General features: G+C 42.0%; 1 protein-coding gene across 2 annotated transcripts in view; it reads left to right on the top strand.

Moving 5' to 3' along the window:
- CDKL4 (cyclin dependent kinase like 4) overlaps positions 1-24,763 on the top strand; it is a 38,417-nt gene extending 13,654 nt beyond the window's left edge. The window contains exons 4-10 of one of the 2 annotated variants that reach the window (XM_032497381.1): positions 7,517-7,589; positions 12,681-12,771; positions 13,869-14,066; positions 15,526-15,608; positions 17,051-17,107; positions 18,978-19,112; positions 21,624-24,763. In XM_032497381.1, the coding sequence (XP_032353272.1) occupies positions 7,517-7,589; positions 12,681-12,771; positions 13,869-14,066; positions 15,526-15,608; positions 17,051-17,107; positions 18,978-19,112; positions 21,624-21,725 (739 nt within the window). In that variant the 3' untranslated portion in view covers positions 21,726-24,763. The remainder of the gene's footprint in view (positions 1-7,516; positions 7,590-12,680; positions 12,772-13,868; positions 14,067-15,525; positions 15,609-17,050; positions 17,108-18,977; positions 19,113-21,623) is intronic. The other variant, XM_032497382.1, reaches the window with a different exon arrangement.
- The last annotated feature ends 386 nt before the right edge of the window (positions 24,764-25,149 follow it).

The raw sequence follows: 25,149 nt of genomic DNA, 5'->3' as shown, positions 1-25,149 counted from the left end.
TTTATTGTCATCCCTGTTATGGTACTTGGTACCTACTACCTTATATATTTTCTATGCATTGTGTCTTCCCAGACTGTGAGGTTTTGGAGTGTAGAATTTATGTCTAATTCATCTTAGTAGCTTAGTGTCCTGCATTCTTTCATTGATTCACTTCAGAAATTTTATTGAACACCTGCTGGTGTAGAGAATAGAAAGATATAAAGGCACAATCCTGCCCTCAAGAAGGTTAAAATCTAAAGAAGAGACAGATATTCAAAGTAGCAATTACAATTGACAGTGTAGCAATGACAAATGATGATTTAGACTGGGTTACTGTTGGTGCACAGGATACACAGGAGAAGCAGCTCCAACATCTATTGGTCCTGGGGAATCAGGGAGGTTTCTGGAGAGGAGGAAGCATTTGGGCTGAGACTTTGAAAAGGGGAAGAGTTGGCCAAGTGGACAATCTTGGAGGAATGAACAGATGCAACAAAGAGCAGGGCATAGTCAAGCAGCTCTTTTGTTCTCTATGTATTTAGCAACCACAAAGCTCTCTGAACTACCCTACTTTCCACTCTGAGTTTTTCAAGTGCATTTAGCAGTGCCAGTGTATACAGTGTGCTTTTGGTCAGCCCTGAGATGTGGCTCTACATAGCGAAATGCAAATAGGAACAATGCAGAATATGCCACTCTTTTTATGAAATCCTGGGTACTTGATTAATTTTGGTTAATTAATTTAAGTAACAATGATTAATTTAAAATTCATCTACTTTCACTCCCTCCCTAAAACCTACTTAAATCACAGCCAACGGAGTATAAAACCCGGTAAATAGCACACAGACCTAAACAACCAGGCAGCATACATACCAAGCCTATTTGACCTTTGCTCATTAGGGTAAATTCACAGTTTGAAGAAATAACTGATGTGTGGATATGAGATGATCGATGTAGTGGACATGTGGAATGAGGTGTGGGATGGTGAGATAATCAAGAGACTTGAGGGCTAAACTGTATCATAAAGAAGAGCTGATTTAACACCGGAGTAAGGTGTGAAAGTGTACTGCTTCCCCTGCCAAACGAAGGCTCCTGTGCCCTCTGCTTTTCGAGTAGAGGGAAAAGCACTTGTTAGATCAACAGCTGCACACAGTGTTGGATTTGCTCCAGCTAAGAAACTCCATGTGTGTAAAGCAACTGCAGTTGGTTTCATCTGATTACATTTAAACTACTCCCATTCTCTAAGATCCTTTTCTGTTCAAAATAGGTACCATAGGTAAGTTATTGGCAACGTGATAGGAATTACCACCCTACCAATAGGAAGGATTTCCTTTCGCTATCATTGCTCTGTACATAATGGAATAATCCTGCCTTCAAGAAGCTTAAAATCTAATGAAGACTCAGATATAAAGGAACAATTGGAAATGACTATCATGCTGTTATTACATGGGTCTGTAAAACCACAGCTATCCACTCCTGGCTGGCGACAGCACATCATTACATCTGCAAATCTGTATTTCAATTTTTTTCTTTTAATTCAGCCTTACTGAGGAATAATTGACATATAAAAGGCTTGAATTTCCTCTCAGCTAACTGACTGTAGAAAATTTCCCATAAGACTGCTGGTGTGGGTAGGTGGAGGGATGGCAGTGCATCGTGAGCAGTGAGAAATACTTTAGTTAGGGGAGCACCGGCTTCACGTCCCAGATGCTGAGGCAGGGAGAGTCTTCCTTTGAAATGGCTTCCTGACTTACTGGGGATGATGAGATCCCAGGGTGACAGAGGCCAAGTAGTACTGCTTCACTGTCTTCACACGCAGAGCCAGAGCGATGATCAGAATGGTTTGATCTGACTATGGATTCTCCCGCACCACGATAGATGGGCACATCACTGTGGTTCTGTTTGTTCTGTATAAACTAGTGACTCTCAGTTAATCAACAGGAATTAATTAACCTCAGATAAATTCAATCTGTGTTGTCATTTAGCACCCTGCAGGATTATTCTCAGTGTGTGATTTTTCAGTCATCTCATGGTTGTCCCAGTGGTCAATGGAGCGAGCCTTACAGATAAAAAAATAAGGGCAAACATTGAAAATTCTGGTGTCCTAACTGTGCCTTGAACCAAAATAGTAAAAGCCCTAAAGCTATCCTTTTGTCAATTTATTTTTTCCAGTGAAATGAAAAATGGCCAGCCCATCTCACTTTTCTTTTATTACTTTCCCATATGTTCCCATGTTGTTTGATCACACCCAGTCCAGCAAAGCCTTGTCTTGAATGGGCACTTTATTCCAGATGACCGCAGGTGATTATGCAAATAACGGGTTCATCACTGGACGCCCATTTCCCAGCGTTCCAGCCACTAATGGTAATCACATCCCCCTTCAGAACCAACTACATCAGACAGCCGAGATTCCCAAGGCCTTGATTTTGTTTCCCAGACCCACTCCTGGCATCACAGTCTGAACTAACTAGGATTCAACAACAGAGTCCACTCTAGCTAGTTGAAGCAAAAAGGGGTTTATTGCAGGGTATTATTATGTACAACTCCTGAGAGTGCCGGAGAAAGAAGCTTAGTTGAGCACCTGTTAGGTACCAGTTACTGTTCCAGGCCCCAGAGCTACAATAATGGACAAGATAAAATCCTTGCAGAGTTACAAGCCTTTGAAGAACAATAAAGCTCACTGAGAAATTCGAGAATGCCTAGGGAAGGGAGTAGGAGGATGAATAAACACAAAGCTTTGGAGGTTTAGACAAGCCTGGCCTGTTCAGGGAATAGCAGACGCTAATGGGGCTCAGGAGGAGGTGGAAACGTGGTAGGAGATAAAGGCGGGACAGGGGGAGGGCACTTATAATAGACATGAAATCATTAGGCGGCTGGGAGGCCAAAATACAGGTTGGGTTATTGTAGGTTAGCAAGGACCGATTCGCCTTGGGTACCCATAATGAAATCATGTTCTCCATATCGAGTTATGTAACAAACTAAAACAGAGATAATGAGCTCTGACGTCAGAGCCAGGATTCCCTGAGTGGCTAAGGGAGCAGCCTCTGAGCAATCCAGCCTGAATCCCCGACCCTGCGACCCTTCCTCACCCCTTCAGGGTTGATCCAGGATATCTGATTTTTGCTTTTAGGCCTTCACTATTACTGTCAGTATTTCTGCACTCACCCAAAGTATACTGTTTAAACGTCGAGTATCAGGTGACTTCTGCAGGTTTTATCCACGCCAGAATGCCTTGGGAAATGCTGACTGTGGCTGGATCATGTCTCAGGGCTCCATCTTTCTGGAATGAGCACTCTGTGATTCTGTATTCTCTTTCATAACCATCTTCTCTTTGTGAGATCAGTGGCATTTGTTTGCAGCTGTTATTTGTACGTATGTTGTTTTGCCTAAGATGGAATCTCTCTGCTTGGAATCCAGCTCACAGGATTCTCGTTTGAGCAGAGCCGTGACACTTCCCGTGAGATGCCGCTAAACACCCCTCTTCCACAGCAATAGCTGGGGAGTTCCTTATGACATGACTTCATGCCCAGTTCCACGATATTAGCGCTGGTAACCAGGGTTCTGCCGGTTTCTGAACCCTCGCCCGTACCTGGTTTCCCAGACCCAGCCCTTCATCCCCGGCCCCTGGGGTCCTTAGACCCGCCCAGCGCTCCGTCTCTACACGAGTAGGGCATGTGTTACTCTTGCCAGTCCCTCCCAGGATCTGAAATCCATTTTCCTCCCTCCACCACCGCCACCCTAATCTAAGTCACCAGATCTCACCTGGAGTATTAATATTAGCTGTCTAATTAACCTCCTGGTATCCACTTTGCCCCCAGAGATCCATTCTGTCTGTTTTGTCACTTGCCTTCTTGAGTCCTTTCAATGACTTCCTTCTGAACTTAGAGTGAAATGCAAATTCTTCGCCAAGGCTGAGGAGGCCCTCGGTGGTTTGGGCCCCACCAGCCCCACCAGCTTCCCTGGCGTCTTAGCCGCACCAGCCGCCTGGTTGTTTTCCCCACACTCTCCGCTCTTTCTCACCTCCGGGCCTCTCCCTGCTCCTTCGAGGCTGTTTTTATTCCTGTACTGGGTCTCAGTCCCCTATACCGGCCTCATCAGATCTCAGACCCTCACCTCCTGAGCCATGGTGATGTCAAAACCCAGACTCTTTGGGGACAGATTTCTCAGTCAACTGGTGAGGTATTTTTCCATTTTCCCACCTCAGAAAACTGAAGGCACAGATAACTTGCCCAAGGCGATAGGACCAGGAGGCAGCACGGCTGGGGTCGGACTCTGTCTCGTCTGCACAAATGGCTGTACCGTTCTTTCCGCCTCATTATAAAATGTAAAGTGTTGTCTCAGGTTTGGCTCTGCTCTGCATGAAGGGAGGAGGATAAATCTATATCAGAATTCAGTGTAGGAAATAGAAACCACTGTAGACATTTCAAGCAGAAAGCGATTTAACACTGAGAATTAGGTGATTTCACAATATTGAGAGGAAAGGCCAGAGTCGGGGGGCATGCCACTGTCATTGTGAGCTGAGATGAGGAAACTGCTCTGAGCAAAACTGCAGCCCACGTGTTGTTGTGCTCAGTGTGTACCCCAGCCTCCCGGGCCTGGTCACTAGTGCCACACCCGAATCACAGTCACAGAGGCTGTCCCACTGCTCTGCACGACCAGCTGCATCTGTGCAATGATGAGTTCAGTTTTTAAAGAGTGATCTAAACACATGATTTAAATATCCAGTTATGGCTGCCGTCACCAGGGGAAAATCCTGGGCTATCCTGCTGGAGAGGCCAAGTGAAGGGGCGCCGAGGCTCCCCGGCTGGTAGCCCGGACGTGCGAGTGAGGCCTCCCTGCAGCCTCGTGAGTGCCCGCAGGAGACTGCACAGCTGAGCCCAGGCTGTTAAACAAAATACAAAATCCCGTCAAGGAAATACATGGAGCCCAGGCCACAAGTTATGTCCCATGGGCCTTCTCTCTGCAAATCCCTGATCTCAAGAGGCCAGTTCTTGCTAATCTGGCTGCCTCCCAGCTGCCTCTCAGATCCCTTCTCATCCCTCCACCTCACCACCCCAGGTGAAAACCCCATTGGCTTTTATTGTCCAACGCCCCCCAAATAAAAACCTCCTGCCACATCCCTCCCAAAAATCCCAATATGATAAAATATTAAAACTGAGTGATGGGTGTGTTTGGAATATTAGATAATTTTATGTCTTTTAATCAAAATATTCTTACAGGAGATATTCTGTAAAAAAAAAAAAAAAACAAAACCAACTCTTGTTCTTCAGATTTTTTTTAAATAGTAAACCACAGCCTCATCTCCATGAACAGGGTTGAAAAGGAAGCAACACACTAGGAAAAACAGTCGCAGCCACAGGCAGACGCTGATACACACCGAGTCCTCTTAAATCAATTTGGAGAAGAGTAAATAGGCCCATCAGAAAGCAGTATAGGCCATGAGCAGGGAGCACACAAAAGGAGACATTCAATGTTCATCAGTGTGAAAATTAAAATCATGAATGAAATGAAATGAATGAAACCCAAATCAAGTTATCTTTCTATTTTAACCACAGATTGGCAAACGTAACACCGGCAAAACTGTCTTGTTGGCAAGACAGCGAGGAGATAGGGTCTCGGACGCACAGGTGTTTGGCGGGGTGTGCGTGGTCATGACGTCCCTCAGAGAGGGTAGTTTTTGGCAGACGTGGCTGTGAAGGCGTCGGCATGGGTCAGTGGTCTGAGCAATGAAAAGACAGCAACAGAAAAGTTAAAGGGAATGTAATTGCTACAGTTGCTAGAAATGTATACACAAAGTAAACTAAGTACTCCCAGACAGACACTAGTTGCCCAGAACCCCTATTCCCCAGTGGAAGATCCTTCGCGATGTTTTTCACACGGAGCAAGGAATCTGCAGGAGTGAGAAGCTCCCAGCCTCGCACTCTCATGGGCCCCTCACTCTCCCCGGCCTCCCCGGCTGTGTACCTGCCTGCTTACAGGCGTAGGTAACTGTGCTAAAACAGCTCCTGCACACACTTGAGTGTTTACTGCCAACAAGAATTGGATGAACTGAAGATCAGTCTACAAGTATGTCTCTTTTCCTGCAAGGTCTCAAGTCTACCTGAAGTTCATACCTGCAGGATCAAAATATAACATGTGCCTACCTCTGGTGCCAGAAATCCCACTTCTAGAACTTCCTTTAAAAAGATAATTGCACAACTGATACAGGAAAATGGGGTGTGAGAGGATGGCCATGTGTCAGGTCTCAGGTGAGTCCCTGGGACGTGCCCCCGTCAAGTGAGGGTCCTTGGCTTCATGCAGGAAATAATTCAAGAGGGAGACACAGTTCATTAAAAGTAGATTTATTCAGAGAGATGTACTGTCCATAGACAGAGGGCAGGCCATCTCAGAAGTCAGGAGAAAGGCCATGAGGTGAGGGGTTGGGTGTTGAGTTTAAAGTGAAAGTAGATACACACTCCACAGACAGAGTGCGGGCCGTCTCCTGAGGTGAGGGAGCGGGAGGCTGTGAGGTGCGGTGTTGCTAGTGTTTCTGGTCTCGGTAGCTTCGTATGCTAACAAGTGGGAGGAGTATTCCAACTACTTTGGGGTAGGGGCTGGGATTCCCAGGAATTGGGCCACCTCCCTCTTTCTGACCTTTTATAGTTAGCCTCAGAAGTGTCGTGGCTCCTGCGGGCGTGTCATTCACCATGCTCATATATTACAGTGAGCATATAATGAAGCTCAGGGTCTACTGGAAGTCAAGTCTCCTGCCGTCTTGGGCCTCAAGGTCTGCTGGGAGTTGAATTTTCTGCTATCTTGGTCCTCACTGCTGTCATTTCTTTAATGGCTGTGCCCTGTCCCCTTCCGTCCTGTGTCACAACTTCCACAAGATAGATGATTAGATATTTGATGAAGCATCGTTTCTAGAAGTGAAAATTGGGTCAATCTAATTGCTTATCCTTGGGGACTAAGTAAATTATGATGCATCCATGTCATAAATCCTTGGCCACTGGAATATACATATACATGTTAGTATCTGTACCTCAGTGCATAGGATGTTTCTGAAAGAGGCTGGGGAAGGTTGCCAAGGGTGAAATGGGTGGCTAAGCAGGTGTGAGAGAGAATTCTTCATGGATATTCCTTTAGCTTCAGAAACTTTGAGCCATGTGAATGCATTTAATTTAAAGTTAAAGGTAAGTGCAGAGAGAGGGAGAGAACCTGAGATTGCTCAAGGGACAGCCACTGTAAGTTACAGCAGCTATTTCAGGGTAGCAAGATTGAATCAACACTTTTCATTCCTTGTCTATATTGTTTGAGTTTTCATGAAAAGCACATATCATTTTGACAGATTTAAAAACTTCAGATTACACAAGAAAATTATATAACTATAATGAAAAAACAGTAAACCAATTTTCATTAAAACATTTTAAAAATTTTTTCCGAGACCCCCTTTGCACTGCACTCGCTGGCCATGACAAGCCCTGCCCATTCGATTTCTATTCCCAGTTCTGCTCCTGAAACCCTATCCTGAGAGGTTTCATTTCCTTTTCTATTTTTTCCCCAGAATTGCTGATGGAGTGATCAAAAGTGTTTTATGGCAAACACTTCAAGCTCTTAATTTCTGCCATAAACATAACGTAAGTAACATTTTCTGATTTATTTGCTAATTTTTTCACCATGACTCTTTTCCTGTAAATAGCTCAGGGGTCTGTTGGAGAAGCTAATGACAGAGGGAAAGTTAGAACCAGGAGAGCAAAACAAAAGAAAGTTACAGAATATGAAGGAAGATCATGCATTATTCATGGCCCCTTTCCAATTTCTGTAAGAATCAAATTACTCATTCCTTATGAATTAAAAGTTTGTATAAACTTAATGTTTCCTTTTGCTGCAATACTAATGATGCCTGTGATTATTTTTAAATTGGGTTAATATAAGTTTTCAGGGTATCAGTAGTGTATCTCATCATAGCACTCAGTTTTGTTTTGTTTTCATGTCCCTTAAGTCTTTGATTCTATAAAAGACTATAACAGTCCCCCTTCCCCTACCTTCTTCCCCCGTATCATTAACTGTTTTAGGGCCATGGTTGTCAAACTTGAGTGTGCATCAGAATCACCTGCAGGTCTAGTTAAGACAGTTTGCTGGGCCCACCCCCGAGTTTCTGATTCCAGAGTTCTGAATGGCGCCCGAGAATCTGCACTGCTCGCATTTGCCCAGCTGGGAGTGAAGCCGCTGGCCCTAGAACCACGCTGTGACAGCTGCTGTGGTTCAGAAGTCACTTTGGCTGATTGCTTCCTATGTGTTTCTTAAACTTGTTCTTTCACCTGTATTTACTGTCAGCTGGTGTATGAGGCTTGATCATGCCCGGGTTCAGTTTTTTTGGACAGGAATGCTTCATGTGCACTTCTTGTTGCCTCCACATCACGAGGCATGAAATCTCTAGCTGCTTTCCTGCTATGATACTCTCAGATGAGTGGGTTCAGGGGGTGCTCATTTGACCCTCTCCATTATCCCTTTTCCTGCCGATCATTTACTTGATGGTTTTAGCATTCATAGACGATTGTAACCTCTATCTAGTATTTCATTAGGGTTAAAAGGTGGTGATTTTCTAATTCTGTTATCCCTTCTGCATTTATTAACTGGAACTCTGTGGAGAAGAACTTACCATCATGGACTCTGGCTACTATAAAATACAGTCAGATCAGTAGGTGACTATTCCCTTTATTTGTCAGTGCTCAGAGTGACGAGCTGGTGTCCCAGCATCCGCCAAGAGTGAGCAGTGAAGGGTTTGGGGGAGCTGTTGGACACTGCCATAAACTTACGGATCTTATGAACTTGATGTGTTTCAATCCTTTGCAATCATTGTTCTCTCTGATGTTCAAATTGTCCCCTCTCAGGCCAGTAGAAGCTTCTTTAAATTGGCTCCTGGGTGCTTTTGCTATGATAGTTTTTTAAAAAATAACTCTAGACCTTTTGAGTTGGTGCCTACACAGAGGCAGCGTCGAGGGAAAGATACAGACTACCATATGGTCAATTCTGATGCCAGCAGAACATCTATCAGAGAAGTCTGGGATTGCTGAAAAATACTGTAAGATCATGGAAGTAAATTTCAATACTTAGGGAAAGCTCCCTTTGGTTTTAAGAAGGTCAGTGAATTTTGTTGCTGTTGTTAGGATAAGTCAGAAGCTTTTATTTTCTGTTGATAGAGGATAGAGAATATTGTTCACGAGATACATAAACCTGTTTTTCATGATGCAAATTGTACTGTCAAATAATTGCTGAAGATGACCCTGAATTGAAACCACATCTCTGTTGATTTCCACCACGCTGTGAGAGGTATTCAAGTTCACCTAAGTTTGCTGCTGGATTTATGGGTCATTACAATGATTTTTTAAAAATTCTGTTTACCGTAAGTGTTTGTGCCTTATCCCTATATAGTCAGACACTTTCCCATGTACTCGATTGTAAGCTTGCATGCAATGTCTGTAGCAGATTTATCTTTGTATTTCTTTAATGCCTAGCATGGATCTTTTTATATAAAAGGTGCTCAGGAAATATTTATTGAGTAACTGGATGAATGAATGAGTCAATCAACCAACATACCTCCCTGATTATGACTTACTGTTTCCACTGGACCTAAACATTATTGTAGCTCCATGCAACCACCACCACTTCTCTGCTTGGAACAACATGTTCTGTACCTTAAGCTTTAGAATATTAAAAACCTCTGATTTATAATCTATGACCTTTATTAATAATGGATAATTTTTCGGACAAACGTTATTCCTCCAACGTGGAAATTACTTCTGAACTCTGGGTATCCCATTTTTTTATGTTATCTATGGTAAGCCTTTTTTTTAATCTATTAGCTAAAATGCATGCAAAGGGAAAAAAAATCTAGACCATATATAAGCTGTTACAATACTACATCTAAAACCCTTATACTCTCCTTATTTTTAAAGGAAGCGTCCTGATACTCTCAAGGACTAGAAAAGGCAGTGTGACCCTGCGGTGTTGCCGAAGATTCAGAGCTTTGCACCTGTGGAGGCCATGACTGCCCTTTTAGCTCCAGAGTGGTGATCCTAACCCAGAAAGGAAGGTTAAAGTAGTAAGAGGTTAAGGCCTTGCTACTCAAAGTGTGGTTCATAGAGACCACCTGAGAGCTCATTAGAAATGCAGAATCTCAGGCCCATTCCAGGTCGACTGAATCAGAATCTGCATTTGAACAGGATTTCCAAGTGATTCATGTGCACATTAAATTTTGAGAAGCACTGGGCTTAAGAAAATACTGACTCTATTCTTTTTCACCCGATAATGTGGCTAGAATGAGGTAATGGAAGTGACCATTCAACATCATTTTGAGCTCATGGATTTTCATGTATTTGGTGTATTGATTAGACAGAAAGAACTTCATGTCAAAATGACAAAACTACAGTGGCTTCCAAGATACAGACGATGTGTCTGGCCATACAACCATCGTCATCTTGTTGATGGTTCTGGTTGTCAAAAAAGATTTCCTTCCCTTCTCGTTGCTGTATGAGTATCCATCCATAAGGCTCAAAGAACAGCCTTCTCAGGCGTTCGGTCAGGCTGCGTAAAGAAGCAGCTTCTGGTGGGGAAGTTTCCGGAGATGATTCTTAAAATTAAAGGATGGGCACCTCTTCTTGCTGGCTTGTAAGATTATAAAAATGAGATTGTACACCAGCCCCAATGACCCAACTTGAGCATTGTTTGCTGAAAGCTGTGCTTGAAACCCAAATCTATTAAAATGTTTCGGTTACCTTGACTTGCAAGTTCCCTGTTCTTTGGTGGAAAATAAGCTGATTGCAGGAGGCACTGCAGAGTTTGCACTCACTGCAGCTTTGCAGTGGAGAAAGTGAAGGCTGTGTGTCTGAGCATCGTCTGTTCTCCATGCTCTGTTTCTTACTTCCCCAGTGATTTTTACTCTTTTTCTTTCTTCAGTACTCCGTCCATCCCTCTTTATCAGTAGCTCTCTTACCTGCAGCTACACGAATAATTTTTTCTGTTTCTATAGGACTTCATTTGCCTTTGTATGTTTTGGTTGGAAAATAAGTAGCTGTGAGTTTCCCATGGATTTGCACACTTAAATAGGTCAGTAGATGGGTATCAGTGTAAGTCCATTTGCTTGGTAGTCGCCACCCACAGTCCAGGAGTTTTAGGATTTGACGCAGACTCATCTGAGGGTTATAACCTTCCCTTATTCAGTCAGTATCACAGGTGAGTCTAACGCAGAGTGTAAATCCAGTTTTCATTAATGTGTTGCCTAAAAGGTAGGATCAAATCTGTGCTGGTTTATATTACAACAGTGTATTTTTTAAAATTAATATCTAGGGCCTTGGGCCTCTGAAGAGGACTAAAAAGCTTTCTTCTAACTGCTGGTCATGCAAATTATGAAACAGTGGACAGTAATGAGAGTAAATACAAAGAAGCTTCTAGTACCAGTGCCATTTTTGTGACCCAAAATGAATGTAGGGTTCAACATGTTCTCTTCCTAGATAGCTATTATAGACACAAAGAAAAAAAAATGATTTCAAAACTGTCAGTTTGATGGGGACCCTTAAAGGGACTGACGCCACAGCAGAGAGGTGAGGCAGAAGGAACTGGTGGTTGTGCTACTTAATCCGGAGACTGTCAGTGGCCACCTGCAATCACAGGGTTGCTTCAAGGATGAATTAATTCCTGTGAAAGTGGTGTGAAAGGTGCAGAGCTCCCTGTGAGGACTGAGCTGTAGGAGAGCAACAGCCTTTTCATCTGTTTGCTTGTTGGGAGGATAAAGTGGAAAGCTGACGTTCTGAAGACTAGGGCCCGGGTTGCTTTCTCCGGGGGCATCGCAGCATGGAAGAGCCACTCGTGGAGTAACAGTGGTGGGGTGCACCCAGCCCGCCTCCATCCACACCCCCAGCTTGGCTCTCTCACGTCCAGCCGGCAGCATCTGCCTCACTCAGGGTGGCAGGATGATGCAGGGAGCCGTGAGGTCTCTCTGCACAGGGGACTCAGGTGAGAATGCCTCCCAGCGGTGACCTGCTCTCCCAGGAGCGACTCTGGCAGCATCGTGCGCTCACGTCTCAAGAGAGCTCTTAACGGACCCTGTGGAGGGTCCTCATCCGCGGAGGCTGAAGGCTTCAGTATCTCTTGTTAAGAGGTGACCACACATGCCGGCTTACCCAGGTCGGTTGTGGTCTGTTGTCCTGGCGTAGTAATTGATAGCGCTCACTATCACACATCCTGATTGGATGATAAATAAGATGGTCACTCTAATGAATTTGCTTTTGGTTGTCACCAGAATGTTTTTCCAGTATCTCAAATCTGCAATACTCACTCACGCAGCCTGAATCTTGATTCTTGGGTGGCAGCAGTTCGGTTAGAGGCACACTGAGTGTGATCTCATTCAGAGTTTTACCTCTTACCGTTTAAGTGGGGCCTAGTAAAAAGTGGAAGAAATGATTATATAATTCTCCCTTCTCAAGAGAAAAATTCCTATCCAATAATTATTTTAATTTCTTCCCTAAAGGAGTAACCTTTTTCTTCTTTTGGTATGACAAGATTTTCGAGGGAAAAATGGCCAATTTAAGTTTTTTGAAAAGTGAAGGAAAGCTGTATTTATATTTATGTCTCTCACAGGCTGTGTTTATCATTTAAACTAATCATTAATGTTTATTATGCTTTGTTGTTCTGGTGGCTCAGGGAAATAATCAAATATATTCTTACAGTGTATTCACAGAGATGTGAAACCTGAAAATATTCTAATAACTAAGAAAGGAATAATCAAGATCTGTGACTTTGGGTTTGCACGAATTCTGAGTAAGTAGCAATTTTTTTACTAACTCATCCAATTCAGATGATTATGAAATGATACAGTTAAATTCTTACTTTAGAAATTGAATGTATGCTAATTGTTATATTGTTATTATTCAAAAAGGAAAATGTCCCTTTAACCTTTTAGTCAGTACATTAGTTTGCACTTCAACTGCATCCAATCAACTACAGTTTATTAGATGTCACATTTGTGTGCTTTGCCCTGAAGGAAAGGAAAAGAAATACAAGATGCATTTCTGGTCTTCGTGCACTTACAAGCCAAAGTAAAAGAAACAAAAGAATAATGCAAGATGATTGGCAGTAAAGTACTAAAGTGAAGGTGCAGATAGTTCCCTCGAGGGAGAGATTAATATGGTCTAGAGTGGTGGGGAAAAGCCGCATGGAGCTGGTGAGACCAGGAGAGTGAACTGAAAACGGCAGAGACAGTTCAGAGACAGGGCTGAGAAAAAAGAAGTCATCCCAGACAGGGAGGAACCAAAGGGAAAGGGGGACAAATAATGATTTCTCCCTGAATCTGGAACTGTGCCAGGGGCAAAACCATGCTTTAACACCACGTACATTGCGTGGCGGGTGTGCACATAATCACAGGTGGCTTTGACATTGCATTTGGAGCTGGTTTACATCAAGTTACACTCCAGAAATTCTCGTTACCTCCCCCTTCCTACCCATCTGTGTTTGGGACTCTATAGAGTTAACTAGCTAAGGTACCTTTGAAAGCTGAATTATTTTCAACTGAAGTATAGTTGATTTACATACTATATTAGTTTCAGGTACACAGCATAGTAATTCAGCATTTTTGCAGATTATACTCCATTTTAGGTTATTACAAGATAATGGGTATAATTCCCTGGGCTGTGCAGTGAATCCTTGTTGCTTATCTATTTTATATATAGCACAGAAGGTGAATTTATTATCTGATTGCACAGTGTAACTGCTTACTCGATTAGTGCCACAGTACATTAACTGTTAGGAGTATCATGGCTTCTGAATTATTGACGCTTATCTGAATGCCTGACGTGCCCTTGGGAGTAGTTCCTCTGATGGGAGACTGTGACCTCCTGACCTGATCGATGCATTTGCAGTTCCAGGAGATGCCTACACTGACTATGTCGCTACAAGGTGGTACCGAGCTCCTGAACTTCTTGTGGGAGATACTCAGTATGGTTCTTCCGTCGACATTTGGGCTACAGGTTGTGTTTTTGCAGAGCTATTGATGGGCCAGCCACTCTGGCCTGGAAAATCAGATGTGGACCAGCTTTATCTGATAATCAGAACACTGGGTAAAAGTTGCATTTTGTGGCTTACAGGGTTTCCAAATTTTTCTAGTAATAGTATGTCATTGTAACGAACAGTAAGAGCTTTCTTGCTTCTCAAGTGCTACGCCGGGTGGTGGTTCTGGGCTGCAGCCGAAGCGCAACCCTCTTCTCACTATGTAGAGCCCTAACTCCTCTCAGTGAGGAGTTTTCAGGTGCCTTTCCAGGTCGAGTCACTTAGCCGTGGACTAAATTAAACTCTACATTCACTCTCTGCATCAGGCTAGGCGAGGGCTAAGGTTGAGTCAGCTGCATAGCACTTACTCTAAAGATATTTAATCAAATGCAGCTCCTGTCCACCATGAAAGAGGGCCCCCCACTTCTAGAGCAGGGATCAGCCAGCTTTTTCTGCAAAGGGCTAAATGGTAGATATTTTAGGTTTTGCAGGCAGTACAGCCTCTGTTGCAACTCCTCAACTCTGCTCCTTTGTACTTTACAAATTGTAAGAATTGACAGATTATACTTTCACACACACCATCTCTTTCAGTCTTAAGAAAAGTGCATTAAGGACACTATAGCATTTTTCATTATGCCCATTTTACAAATGAGGAAACTAAGGCTCTGGGAGCTTCCATGAGTACCTAAAGTCATACAACCAGTTAAGTGCAGAATAAGAATAAACTCAAAGGGTCTCTCTCGAGCTTTCATCCCGTGTCAGCATCCTGGGCCATTGTCCACTTTCACCCGGCTGGGGGAGAACGTAACCCAAAGGTCAGCTGCAGCTTTACACCTGCAGCACGAATGGACACAAAGCGACCGTCCACCCACAGGAGGAGTGTTTATTAATTCTTCCTCTTGCCTCTCCTGGTAGCCTGGCTGCTGGGCAAGGGAGCTACTGCTGTCAGGTGTGATGCAATTCCCTGTTTTGTTCTAACATATTTTTCTGGAGAATCCTGTGGCATGAAAAACGTGGGGTGGGGTACCACTGCAGGCCACACCTGAAGCTTACATCGTTTAATTGGCTTCCTACAAGGATGGTGGAAATTCACATTAGGCAGATAGTAGACGGCCCTGAGTTTGAATCCTGGGTCTGTCACCTTATGATCGTGTGACTTTAGACAGGTCACTAAATCTCTGAGCCTCATTCTCTCACTGGGACAGTGGAGGTGAAAAACAGCAGCTATTGTGAGATGGTTAGGAGATTAAGTGAGACCCTGTGGGTGAAGCCTCCGTACCACTTCCTCACCCCCTCTTTCGGTGGTGGCTGAATGGCAGACCAAGCCACACGTGGCAAAGAGGGCTCTTTGGGAACACTGATCTGACCTGAGAAGGCTTTTTTTTTTTTGCAACGACCTGTTCCTCCCAGATCTGGAGGGAACGAGCAGGCTCAGTATTTCTTTCACATCTGGACTTCAGAAGTTAATCATTTAAGAGCTATGATATTTTTACCAAATTTATCATGAGCTATGTGGTTTGTGCTTTACAGGGAAACTAATCCCAAGACATCAATCCATCTTTAAAAGCAACCAGTTTTTCCATGGCATCAGTATTCCTGAACCAGAAGACGTGGTAAGCTGCTCGATGCTGGATGCTTTTGTTGTGTGTGTTGCTCCTTTCTTTAAGGGGCACTTGTTTCTCTTTTAGTATTTGTGCTTTTGGCTCCTGTTTCCCTTGTGACACACTGACACGGGTCAGAGAAACTATATAAAAACTGCATAAAATGAAGCAGGAGAATGCTTTTAAAAGTTTACATGCCCTATCTGTTCAAAGAGTCATTTTAAATTTTAAGTGAGAGTATACTTAGTTCCTGCATAAATACCTTGATCCTTTGAGTCAAAACACTCAGGTGTCTTCCCCTGAAATAGTTATGAAATAATTATTTTCTCATAAACAGTACTTACCATAGTCTATTTTGAAGGAAATGCATTCTCTCTTTTCTTTTTTACATTCTCTATTTTTTTTCAACTTCTGAAACAAAGTTCAAATCAACAAAAGCCGTTTCTTCACAACATGTACTTTCACTCTGAAGGTTATTCCACAAAATGATCCTCATTGTATCCACATCAAAGCGTCAGACCCCAGTGATCACCTCGACACTCTTGCCTTTCTTTGGGAATCTGTCAGTGGCCATTTGACCCTCTTACACTCTGTAGTCATTGATTTCCTGTCTGTTTCACCTCAGTTTGGGCTATGATCTTTAAACCCCATATGGTCTAGATTCTGCCTACAGAGCTGTCAGGAAAGGTGCGTGCCCAGCTCAGGCTGTGCTAGAGACAAGAGCAGTGCAGGGATGGGGAAAGTCTGTGAGGCCACGTCATGATTTACAGCACATGCGATCAGTCGGGTTCAAATGGTCCCGACTGTCTCTAGACACCCTGTTCATTTCAAATTTATTTCACAGAACACCTTGATTTATATCCTAGACTTTAAAATTATATTTGTTAAAGCTTTAACAGATATTGTAAAAAAAAAAAAAAAAGGTTAAAAATTGAATGACAAGGCTAGAGGTTGAATTAGAAAAGAATACTTATAGTAACATGTTTAATTTAAAGACTAAAATACAACCAGATCACACGTACTTGCTGCCTAGTCAGGCTTCCTGCTTTCCATATACTCCTCGATCCCATCCTCTTCCCTCCTTACTATTTTGAATTTTGTGTTTATCATTCTGTTGTTTCCTGTAGTGCTCCTCTACGTGCAGTTCACTGTATTTTTATTCATGTCCCAGGCATCCCTGTAAGTAGATATTACAGTACTGATGTAGGATTTCAGAACATGGAAAGAGCACTTACCAAGCATCAATTGCAAGACATTGTGAAACTAAGAAAATAAGTCCAGTTTTTCCCTTTCTCATTACACTATCGTGTAAAAGTATGATTTTAAAAATCTTTCAGAGGAATTAGCTAACCCTCTAGGGGCTCTTTCACCAAAGTGTTCTTAATCCTAATATAGTCAGAATATACATTGCTTTGATGTTATGTAACATTGAAATACTTTGGGGTTTTTTTTAGGAAACTCTTGAAGAAAAGTTCTCAGATGCTCATCCTGTGGCTTTGAATTTCATGAAGGTACCTAAGAATCAATTATGGCCATTATTGACTGCAAATCATAATGACTGAAGCGGGCAACTCTGGGAGGGGTGGACAGTAGGACAAATATTGCCAGGGTAGAATGTAGTCATTGAAACTGTGAAGGAACTGTAAAATAATTACAGTTAAAGGGACATCCGTGGTTTAAGCAGTAATCTTCCTGACATACCCATTAAAATTAGGAGAAGATGAAAGAGTATAATTAGGGTTTGCTGTGATGAACACCATACTTCTTTTGCATTCCTTAGGAAATTTGATGGATAAGTCAGTATATTCAGACTATGGAAATCTATGAGGATGAATGTACTCCTTCTTAAGTTTGAAGGTCAAGAACTGTGCTGTCCAATATGGTAGCCACTGGCTACATGTTACCAATGAGCACTTGAAATATGATTAATTAGAATCGAGCTGTACTAGATTTCTAATGATAATTACTTTAAAAGGATACAAAGTATTTCATTAATAATTGTTTTAAATATTACATGTTGAACTGATAACATTTTAGATACACTGAGTCAAATAAAATGTTGAACTCTTTTAAAAAATTAGAAGATCAGGCAAAATGCAGAGCCATGCAGACACCAGAGATAGCCCCTCTACCAGGGCCAAAAAAGATAGTCAAATAAAGGACAAATTCTAATAAAAAGCAGAAGAAGCTCATCTGTGACCAGTCTGCCATTCATGTTTGACCAACCGAGGCCATGCTAGAAAGTGTGACTCCTGCATTCAGCGTGGCTGCTGAAAGCCTTTAGTGGGGTAACGATGGAGACACTAGTAAGTGTATCTATCTTTAACAACCGATTAAGCTGTATTTATAGCAATGGCTTCCATGTCATGCATCAGAATGACTGCTCATCAGAATGAGCTTTTTAAAAATACACATTCCAATAAATAACCTCAGATTTACAGAAGCAGAATCTCTATGAATAGAACTTTGGAATTTGTATCTTTAAATCTCCCCCTAGGTGATTATGATAAGGAGCCCAGTTTGAAAGTTGTCTGATCTAGAGAATGGAGCCATCTGGATGACCTAGAGTCACCTTTGTAGACCAGACTTTCTGCTAGTGCTGGTCACTGCCCAGGTGCTATCCAGGGTGCTGGATTCCTTCAGTCTGGGTCCTCCTGAGACTCAGAGCCCAATACCTGTGAGCCCTCAGACTGCCCTCACCACTGCTCCACTGGACCTCATCTGCCTTCTACCTGTCTCGCTGCTCTGCCCTGTCCTAACCCAGCACTCTTCAGACCCTGTCCTGGAAGTCTAATTCTCCAGCCTTGTTCTGGACAGGTTGTTCTGACCCACTTGCAATTTAGCAGAACCCCCAAATGGTGGGGGAGGATATGTCAAGCACTACAAGCCCAGTCCATTCTCAGGTGGCTTCTCAAACTTGAGCAGATGTAGGTGCACCCAGGAGACTTGTTAAACACAGATTGCCAGGCCCCACCCCAGTGCTTTTGATTCAGTAGGTCTGGCATTGGACCAGAGAATTTGCATTTCTAGCAAGTTCCAGGTGATGTTGATGTAGCTGGTCCAGGGACCACATTCTGTAGAGTCCTACAAACGATCTGCTTTGACATGTGAGGAAGAGATGTCATTGGTGAAGCAGCACTTGTTCTACGTTTACCCGCTTTGTGACATCCAAATTTCATCAAGTCTTCCCTCAAAAGACTTTGAAGTGGCAAAGAAAGAGCAATTCTAGTTATTAACAAGTTCTAAGTACTGGTAATATACAGACTTGAGGTTTTTCTAAACTCGTATTTACTCTATCAAGTTGTTTTTCAGAGTTTTGGGGCACAGTAACAAGATAGGCCCCTCTTTTAATATCTTCTTTGCGCTTCTCTTCTTCCAAAGGAGTGTCTGCAGATGAATCCAGATGACAGGTTAACCTGTGCCCAACTCCTGGAGAGCCCCTACTTTGATTCTTTTCGAGAGGACCAAATGAAAAGAAAAGCACGTAATGAAGGAAGAAACAGAAGGCGTCAGCAGGTACCTCCATTCAAAAGTTAAAATGCCATAAAAAAGATCCTTTTTTTCCTCCTCAACTTTCAAAGAGAGACGAGGTGGACACCAAGACATTTTTCTTTGCACTGGTTTAGTTGTATTTGTTTAGCTAATAAATATTGGTGACTGATGTAATAAAACCATAAAACTATGAAAATACCCAGATTGTTGCAAAATCTTATTCCAAGTACACTTGAATCAAGTTGTTGTGCAACTCTTTTGTTACACGGATTGGATATTCCCCACCAGGTCATGTACCCAAAACACAATAGCTTCATACAGTTAAACCCTGCTTACAGCAGAACTGAGTTTGAACCCTAGTACCTTTCTGTAGCCTCCAGATGCACAATAAAGGAAATTTGACTCTCCTGTTTCTTGCACCCGTGGCAGGCACCTACGTCTGCCTTTCCCAGACTTTCCCTGGAAGCCAAGGATGTGCTCTGGCCAGATACAGTGGGATGAATCAAATACCCGAGAACCAAATCCTGTCCCAAAATGTGCCAATATTGCAGACTGATATGGTAAATATAAAGGCAAATGGTGATCCTGTAGCTGATTAGGTGACGACCCTTTACTTGCTTTCAGGAAATCTTTGAAGTTAAAACATAAACTCCATGGAAGTAGGCTTCTTTGGGGGGTTTTTTGGGTGGGGGGGAATTGGGGTTTTATTTTTTAATGGAGGTACTGGGGATTGAACCCAGGACCATGTGCATGCTAAGCACGCACTGTACCACTGATACCCTCCTCCTCCCCAGTTTCTTTGGGTTTGGTTTTTTTTTCCCCCTCACCTGTATTTCCAGCACCTGAAACAATATGCTGCATCAAAGATACTTAGTAAATATTATCCAAATAAATAAATAGATGAACATGGCTTATTAATAAGCCAGAATGGTAACTTCCCATTTTTCAGAGACTGACAATCATCACATTTTGCATTTGCTTAATCTTCCTTCCATCTTTTTTTTTTAATTATTTATTTGTTTATTTTAATTTGGGAGGGAAGGTAATTAGGGTTGCTCATTTATTTATGTTTAGAGGAGGTACTGGGGATTGAACCCAGGACGTTAAGCAAGTTAAGCATGTCCTCTACCACTTGAGCTATACCTTCTCCCCCTCTTCCTTCCATCTTTGAGCTCCTTTTTTGTTCATTTATCTTAAGGAAGAAAGCGGCCTCTTTCTGCAGTTAAAATAGAAGTTTATTGGGAGAGAAAGATCATACTAATCAATAAGATGAAATGTTAAGATGATTTCTGTGCATCCAAAATCTTTATCCAAAATAAAAAATCCAAAAATTTTATTACATAGGCCATTTTACAACTTTGACTGTTAAAGTTGCATGCTTGCAAATCAAGCCTAATACAGTTTACTTAAATAGCCAAAAAATTAGAGTTGGTTCAAATAAGTCTGAGACAGCAATTGGAAATACAGTGTAAAAACACTGGTCTCCTCAAAAACATCTCACCAGCTTCCCCACCTTTGTCCTGGGAGGGTGAAGAGCACCACTTCCCCATCCTTCCTCTTGGTCCCTGCTTCACTTTCTACCACACTCGCCGCCAGGTGGCTGGGGATGCTGCTCTCCCTCTAAGTCTCCAGTTCACAGCTCTGCCGCCCTTTCCTTAATACCTTGTAGCCCAGCTGATACAGGTCAGGGAATTTACAGAAGGCCTTCCCAAAGACCCAGGACAACCGAAGGGAAAGAAAAAAAGAGCAGCATGCACATCAATAATCTCGTTTACAAAGACTATGTCATTTTTCTCTGTCCTTAGCCATTCGCATCCTGTCTACCTGTGTGTGGCAGCCCCGCGAGAGCCTCTACCACAAGCCCACGTCTAAACACCTCCCTCCCCCAGGGGAAGTCCCTCGGGAGCGAGGCCAGGGGAGGGACAGGGATGGCTTTCAAGTTCTGGTTTTCTTTCTGAGCACACACCTCTCTCCTAGGCATTTTACTGTATCAGAAAATAAACTAAGAATTCAGAAAGGTTTTTTTCATACAGGGTGGTTTCATTTTGTAAGTTCAAATTTCTACCGAGATCTTAGTTCCTGTCTCTGAGTGGATGACCAACAATTTCCTTAAGATTAAACATTGTTTAAAGTTGATCACAAAGAGGTTTTATATCTTTGCTGTTCTGCCAGTATCCTAAAACTGATATCTAAAATTAAAAATTTGAGATGGGTAAAATGTAGACTCTTGGAATTATTGTTTAATAGCTGGTGGACCTCTATCTATTTTTTAAACACTGACTACTCAGAATTGAGTTTTTTTGAAATTAATCATAGTACATCTCTGAGAATCCTAGAATAAGTAATAGAAACGAATTTTCAAGTATCAGAGAATCACAATTTTTGGAAAGGTAACCCTGCTTAATTTTCAAATTCATGTTCTTTGACATCTTTGTACCATATGTATCCTTTTTATTTTACCACCTTTAAATCAAGCTGTACCGATAGGAATTGTTTTCAATGTACTTTTTTATTTTTGTCTCATTCTGCTATTAGAATCAACTGTTGCCTCTCATACCAGGAAGCCACAGCTCCCCCACACCTGATGGAAGAAAACAAGTCCTCCAGTTAAAATTTGATCATCTTCCAAACATTTAGGAAAATGCGCTTTCAAGTGGAAAGTAATTTAATACGTGCACACTTTTTATACAAGAGAGATACGGATTCTCAGTGTTTCAAATGCAGATGAGCCATATGAAAATTAAGATGCTTTCTAGAATTGTTTTGCTCTGATCATTACTGATTCCTCTGCCCATGCTTTTTACATGCCAACTTTATCTTTTACAACATTTTCTTTAAATGTTATACAGTCTGAAACTGCACATATGGAGGAGACATTTTCAATTTCATCAGAGCAGCTCCTCTTGAGGCAATTTGTACTGAGAATCTGTGGGCTTATACTTGGATTTATGAAAAAGGTTTACATATGCCATCTCACTCCAGCTGACCATGTAATGTCTCAGAGCAATATCAAATAGCTTGCCTAGCTGTTGTTTGTGTAAGGAACCTCATTATGTTTCTGCATTTTAATTTACTCTCATTGTAACCAGGCCTGTTGAGTAATGCTGGCATTTAATTCTATGTTTTTATATTGGTGTAGAAAGGGAACCTTGAAATGTCGACTAGGTTTATCCCTTAATTCCAGGGCAGACTCCACATTCTCTGTCTCCTAAGACATTGATGATTCTATTTTTAAAGCTAGCTAGAGAAAAATCCATACATTTACATAGAAAATAGTGGTGAATGACAGGGGATTACCATCCTCATGACATAACACCCTCGGAGAATTCACTGCTGACTCTCCTGCTGTCCTTTGATACCTCACTGTTCCTTACCCTTTTCTTCTCCTCCTAAATCATCTCAGTACCTAAACCTAGCCTCCAGTATGTTTTCTAAATAGTTCACAGTCAACACTCTTCCAAACATGTGCATCCATCTATAAATTTTACAGCCCTAAATTTGTGCATCATGGAAATTCAGATTTGTAAACACTTCTGAAAGCAAGAAGACCATCTTTCAGTTAACTTCATTTTATGTCTCTTACCCAAAAAAGGGGGCACAAACAAGCAAAACACCTTAACAGGTGAGTCTAATTTATGTTGGGACACTTTCCCAAGTAAACTTTACTTGCATACATATATACATATATGTAAATATATGTTTATAATTAGAATTTTTGAAGCATCATAGTAAATGCCTTTTATCCTGGACATCTGCAAGTGATGCAGAATGTTTGAAAGTACTTTTAGCTTGCTAACAAGGAGCTCATGCTAAATAACAGCATGGGGCTGTGTATCGCTGTCTGGTGTAAAGGCACAAACTGGTGATATTTCCATCAATAAATATTAAGATTATTTCATTAACTCTTTTCTGCTCCTGGGTCTGGCATGCTCCCCCTGAACACTGTCAAATTTTGCAAATACACATAATTTTAGAAATTCCTTGTATCTGGCACCAAGATACCAAGCATAAATTGTTTCAAGAAAACACAGTTCCACCTTACGTTCATCTCTGAAAGTCTGGTGCACATATAAATGTGGTTCTGTAAACTTCCAGACACCCTCATTCAGTAGCTTGAGTACATCTCTTTATTAGGAAAAATGGCACCTAAACAATCGTTCCTTGCTCACTAGAAGGATATTTTAAGCGGGCTTATTTGGCCATTTAATGTTCTTAGTGTGAATGTAAGCTGCTAGAATCTTCTTATTTTCATCTTATTATCAGAATATGCCTCTTCAGATTTGTATGTTTCTTGCATTTTTAGTAAGATGATACCACAGGTGCAAGGAAAATGAGAAATAAAAGATAAGTGGCAACTTTGCTGAAAGATTTCTTTTTAGCTTTCACAGTGGGTTTTTTATTTTTATCATTTAATTTTTGTTATTGCCAAACAACTCATGCTGCTCCAGCTCTCTTAAATGTGTGTGTGTGTACATATATATATATATAATATGTAACATATATACACACACATATGCAGAAAGTAAGAAGACAGCCCAAGACTCCATTATCCATTTTGTAATTGTGCTTCAAACAACAGGTGGAGTTTTTGGCAGGGGTTAGTAGAGTGTATTCCCTTAATTTTTGCTTACATTTAAGAATCAATTCAAGCTAGATTTCACTCAGTTTTTTCCCTTAGACAAATTCAACATTTAGGTATCAGTGGGGAGAGGAGAGGAGAAAGCATCTAATGCTTAGAAAAATGTTCTCATGCACTCCTGTTACCGTGAAGAAAAGGCGTCCCTGATGACATCTGCGTGCTTCACTTCCCTGGGCGACCCAGGACCGGCGCGCCGCAGCTGCTGGCACCGCAGGAGCACACATCTCCAAGCATGGCTCTTTTCTCTTTGAAGAGCGTCTTCTCACCTCCATACTCCACAGATTCCCTTGCATTTCTCAGCCACATGGAAGACAGTTGCACTAAGCCCCAAATTAAGCAGTGACGTTTGTAAAAGTCGTCCTGAGCCAGTAGGCTTGCCCCAAGCTCTTCAGAGAAGCCCACACGACTCTAGAACCACAAGTTTCCTTTTACAGTCTTGCACAGTTTCTGGCTTTCCTGGGACTTGTCTCACCCATGCCAGCTTCCAAGCTTTTAAGTTTATTTGTAGAGCTCTTTGCCATTGCTGCCCAAATACTGCACCATCATGGTGAGTGACCGGCCCCAATACCCCCTTTCTCCACCTCGGTGTGACCTCTTGCCATCCTGGTTTCCTCAGCCTTTCCACACACGTGTACTGGGAAATCCACGCTGTTCTTTTCTTCCTTTCTTTCTTATATTTATTTTTTGCGAAGCACTTTACAGAGGATTAAAAATGCAGAACTTACTTCTTGTTAGTGCTCCTGCTTCTTTAGGGAAGAAGGAAGTACACCCAAAGAAAGGACATTTGATTCGACTATATCAGCACCGTAAGCCTATTTGCTTGGATTTTTGTCTTCGTGTCCGTTTCAGTTCTGGTGGTATTTGAATGTAATTGCTCCGACTTGCCCCAACCACAAAGCCCTGTGGGGGTGGGGGGTCGCTTTCTGAGGATGATTTTAACTAGGCCAAGTCATTTAAAAAGGTGTGTTCAATACAAAACAGAAACAGACTCATAGACATAGAATACACACTTGTGGTTGCCAAGGGGGCGGAGGGTGGGAAGGGATAGATGGGATTTCAAAATTGTAGAATTGATAAACAAGATTATACTGTATAGCACAGGGAAATACACACGAGATCTTATGGTAGCTCACAGAGAAAAAAATGTGACAATGAATATATATATGTTCATGTATAACTGAAAACTTGTGCTCTACACTGGAATTTGACACAACATTGTAAAATGATTATAAAGCAATAAAACATGTTTAAAAATTTTTTAAAAATTAAAAAAAAAAGGTGTGTTCAAGAAGCTTTTGATGCCTTGGATGAGGGAGATGATTGAGTAAATAGTTAAAAAAAAGAAAAAAGCTCCCAGGCAGGCAATGAAGAGAGGAGCGGCAAGGAGATCTGCCCTCTCCTAAGGCAGGTCTCACTGCTCTT

This window comes from Camelus ferus, chromosome 15 (assembly GCF_009834535.1).
Source record: "Camelus ferus isolate YT-003-E chromosome 15, BCGSAC_Cfer_1.0, whole genome shotgun sequence".
NCBI lineage: Eukaryota > Metazoa > Chordata > Mammalia > Artiodactyla > Camelidae > Camelus > Camelus ferus.
Note: the sequence above shows the minus strand (reverse complement) of the source record. Positions and strands in the feature narration are given on the sequence as shown.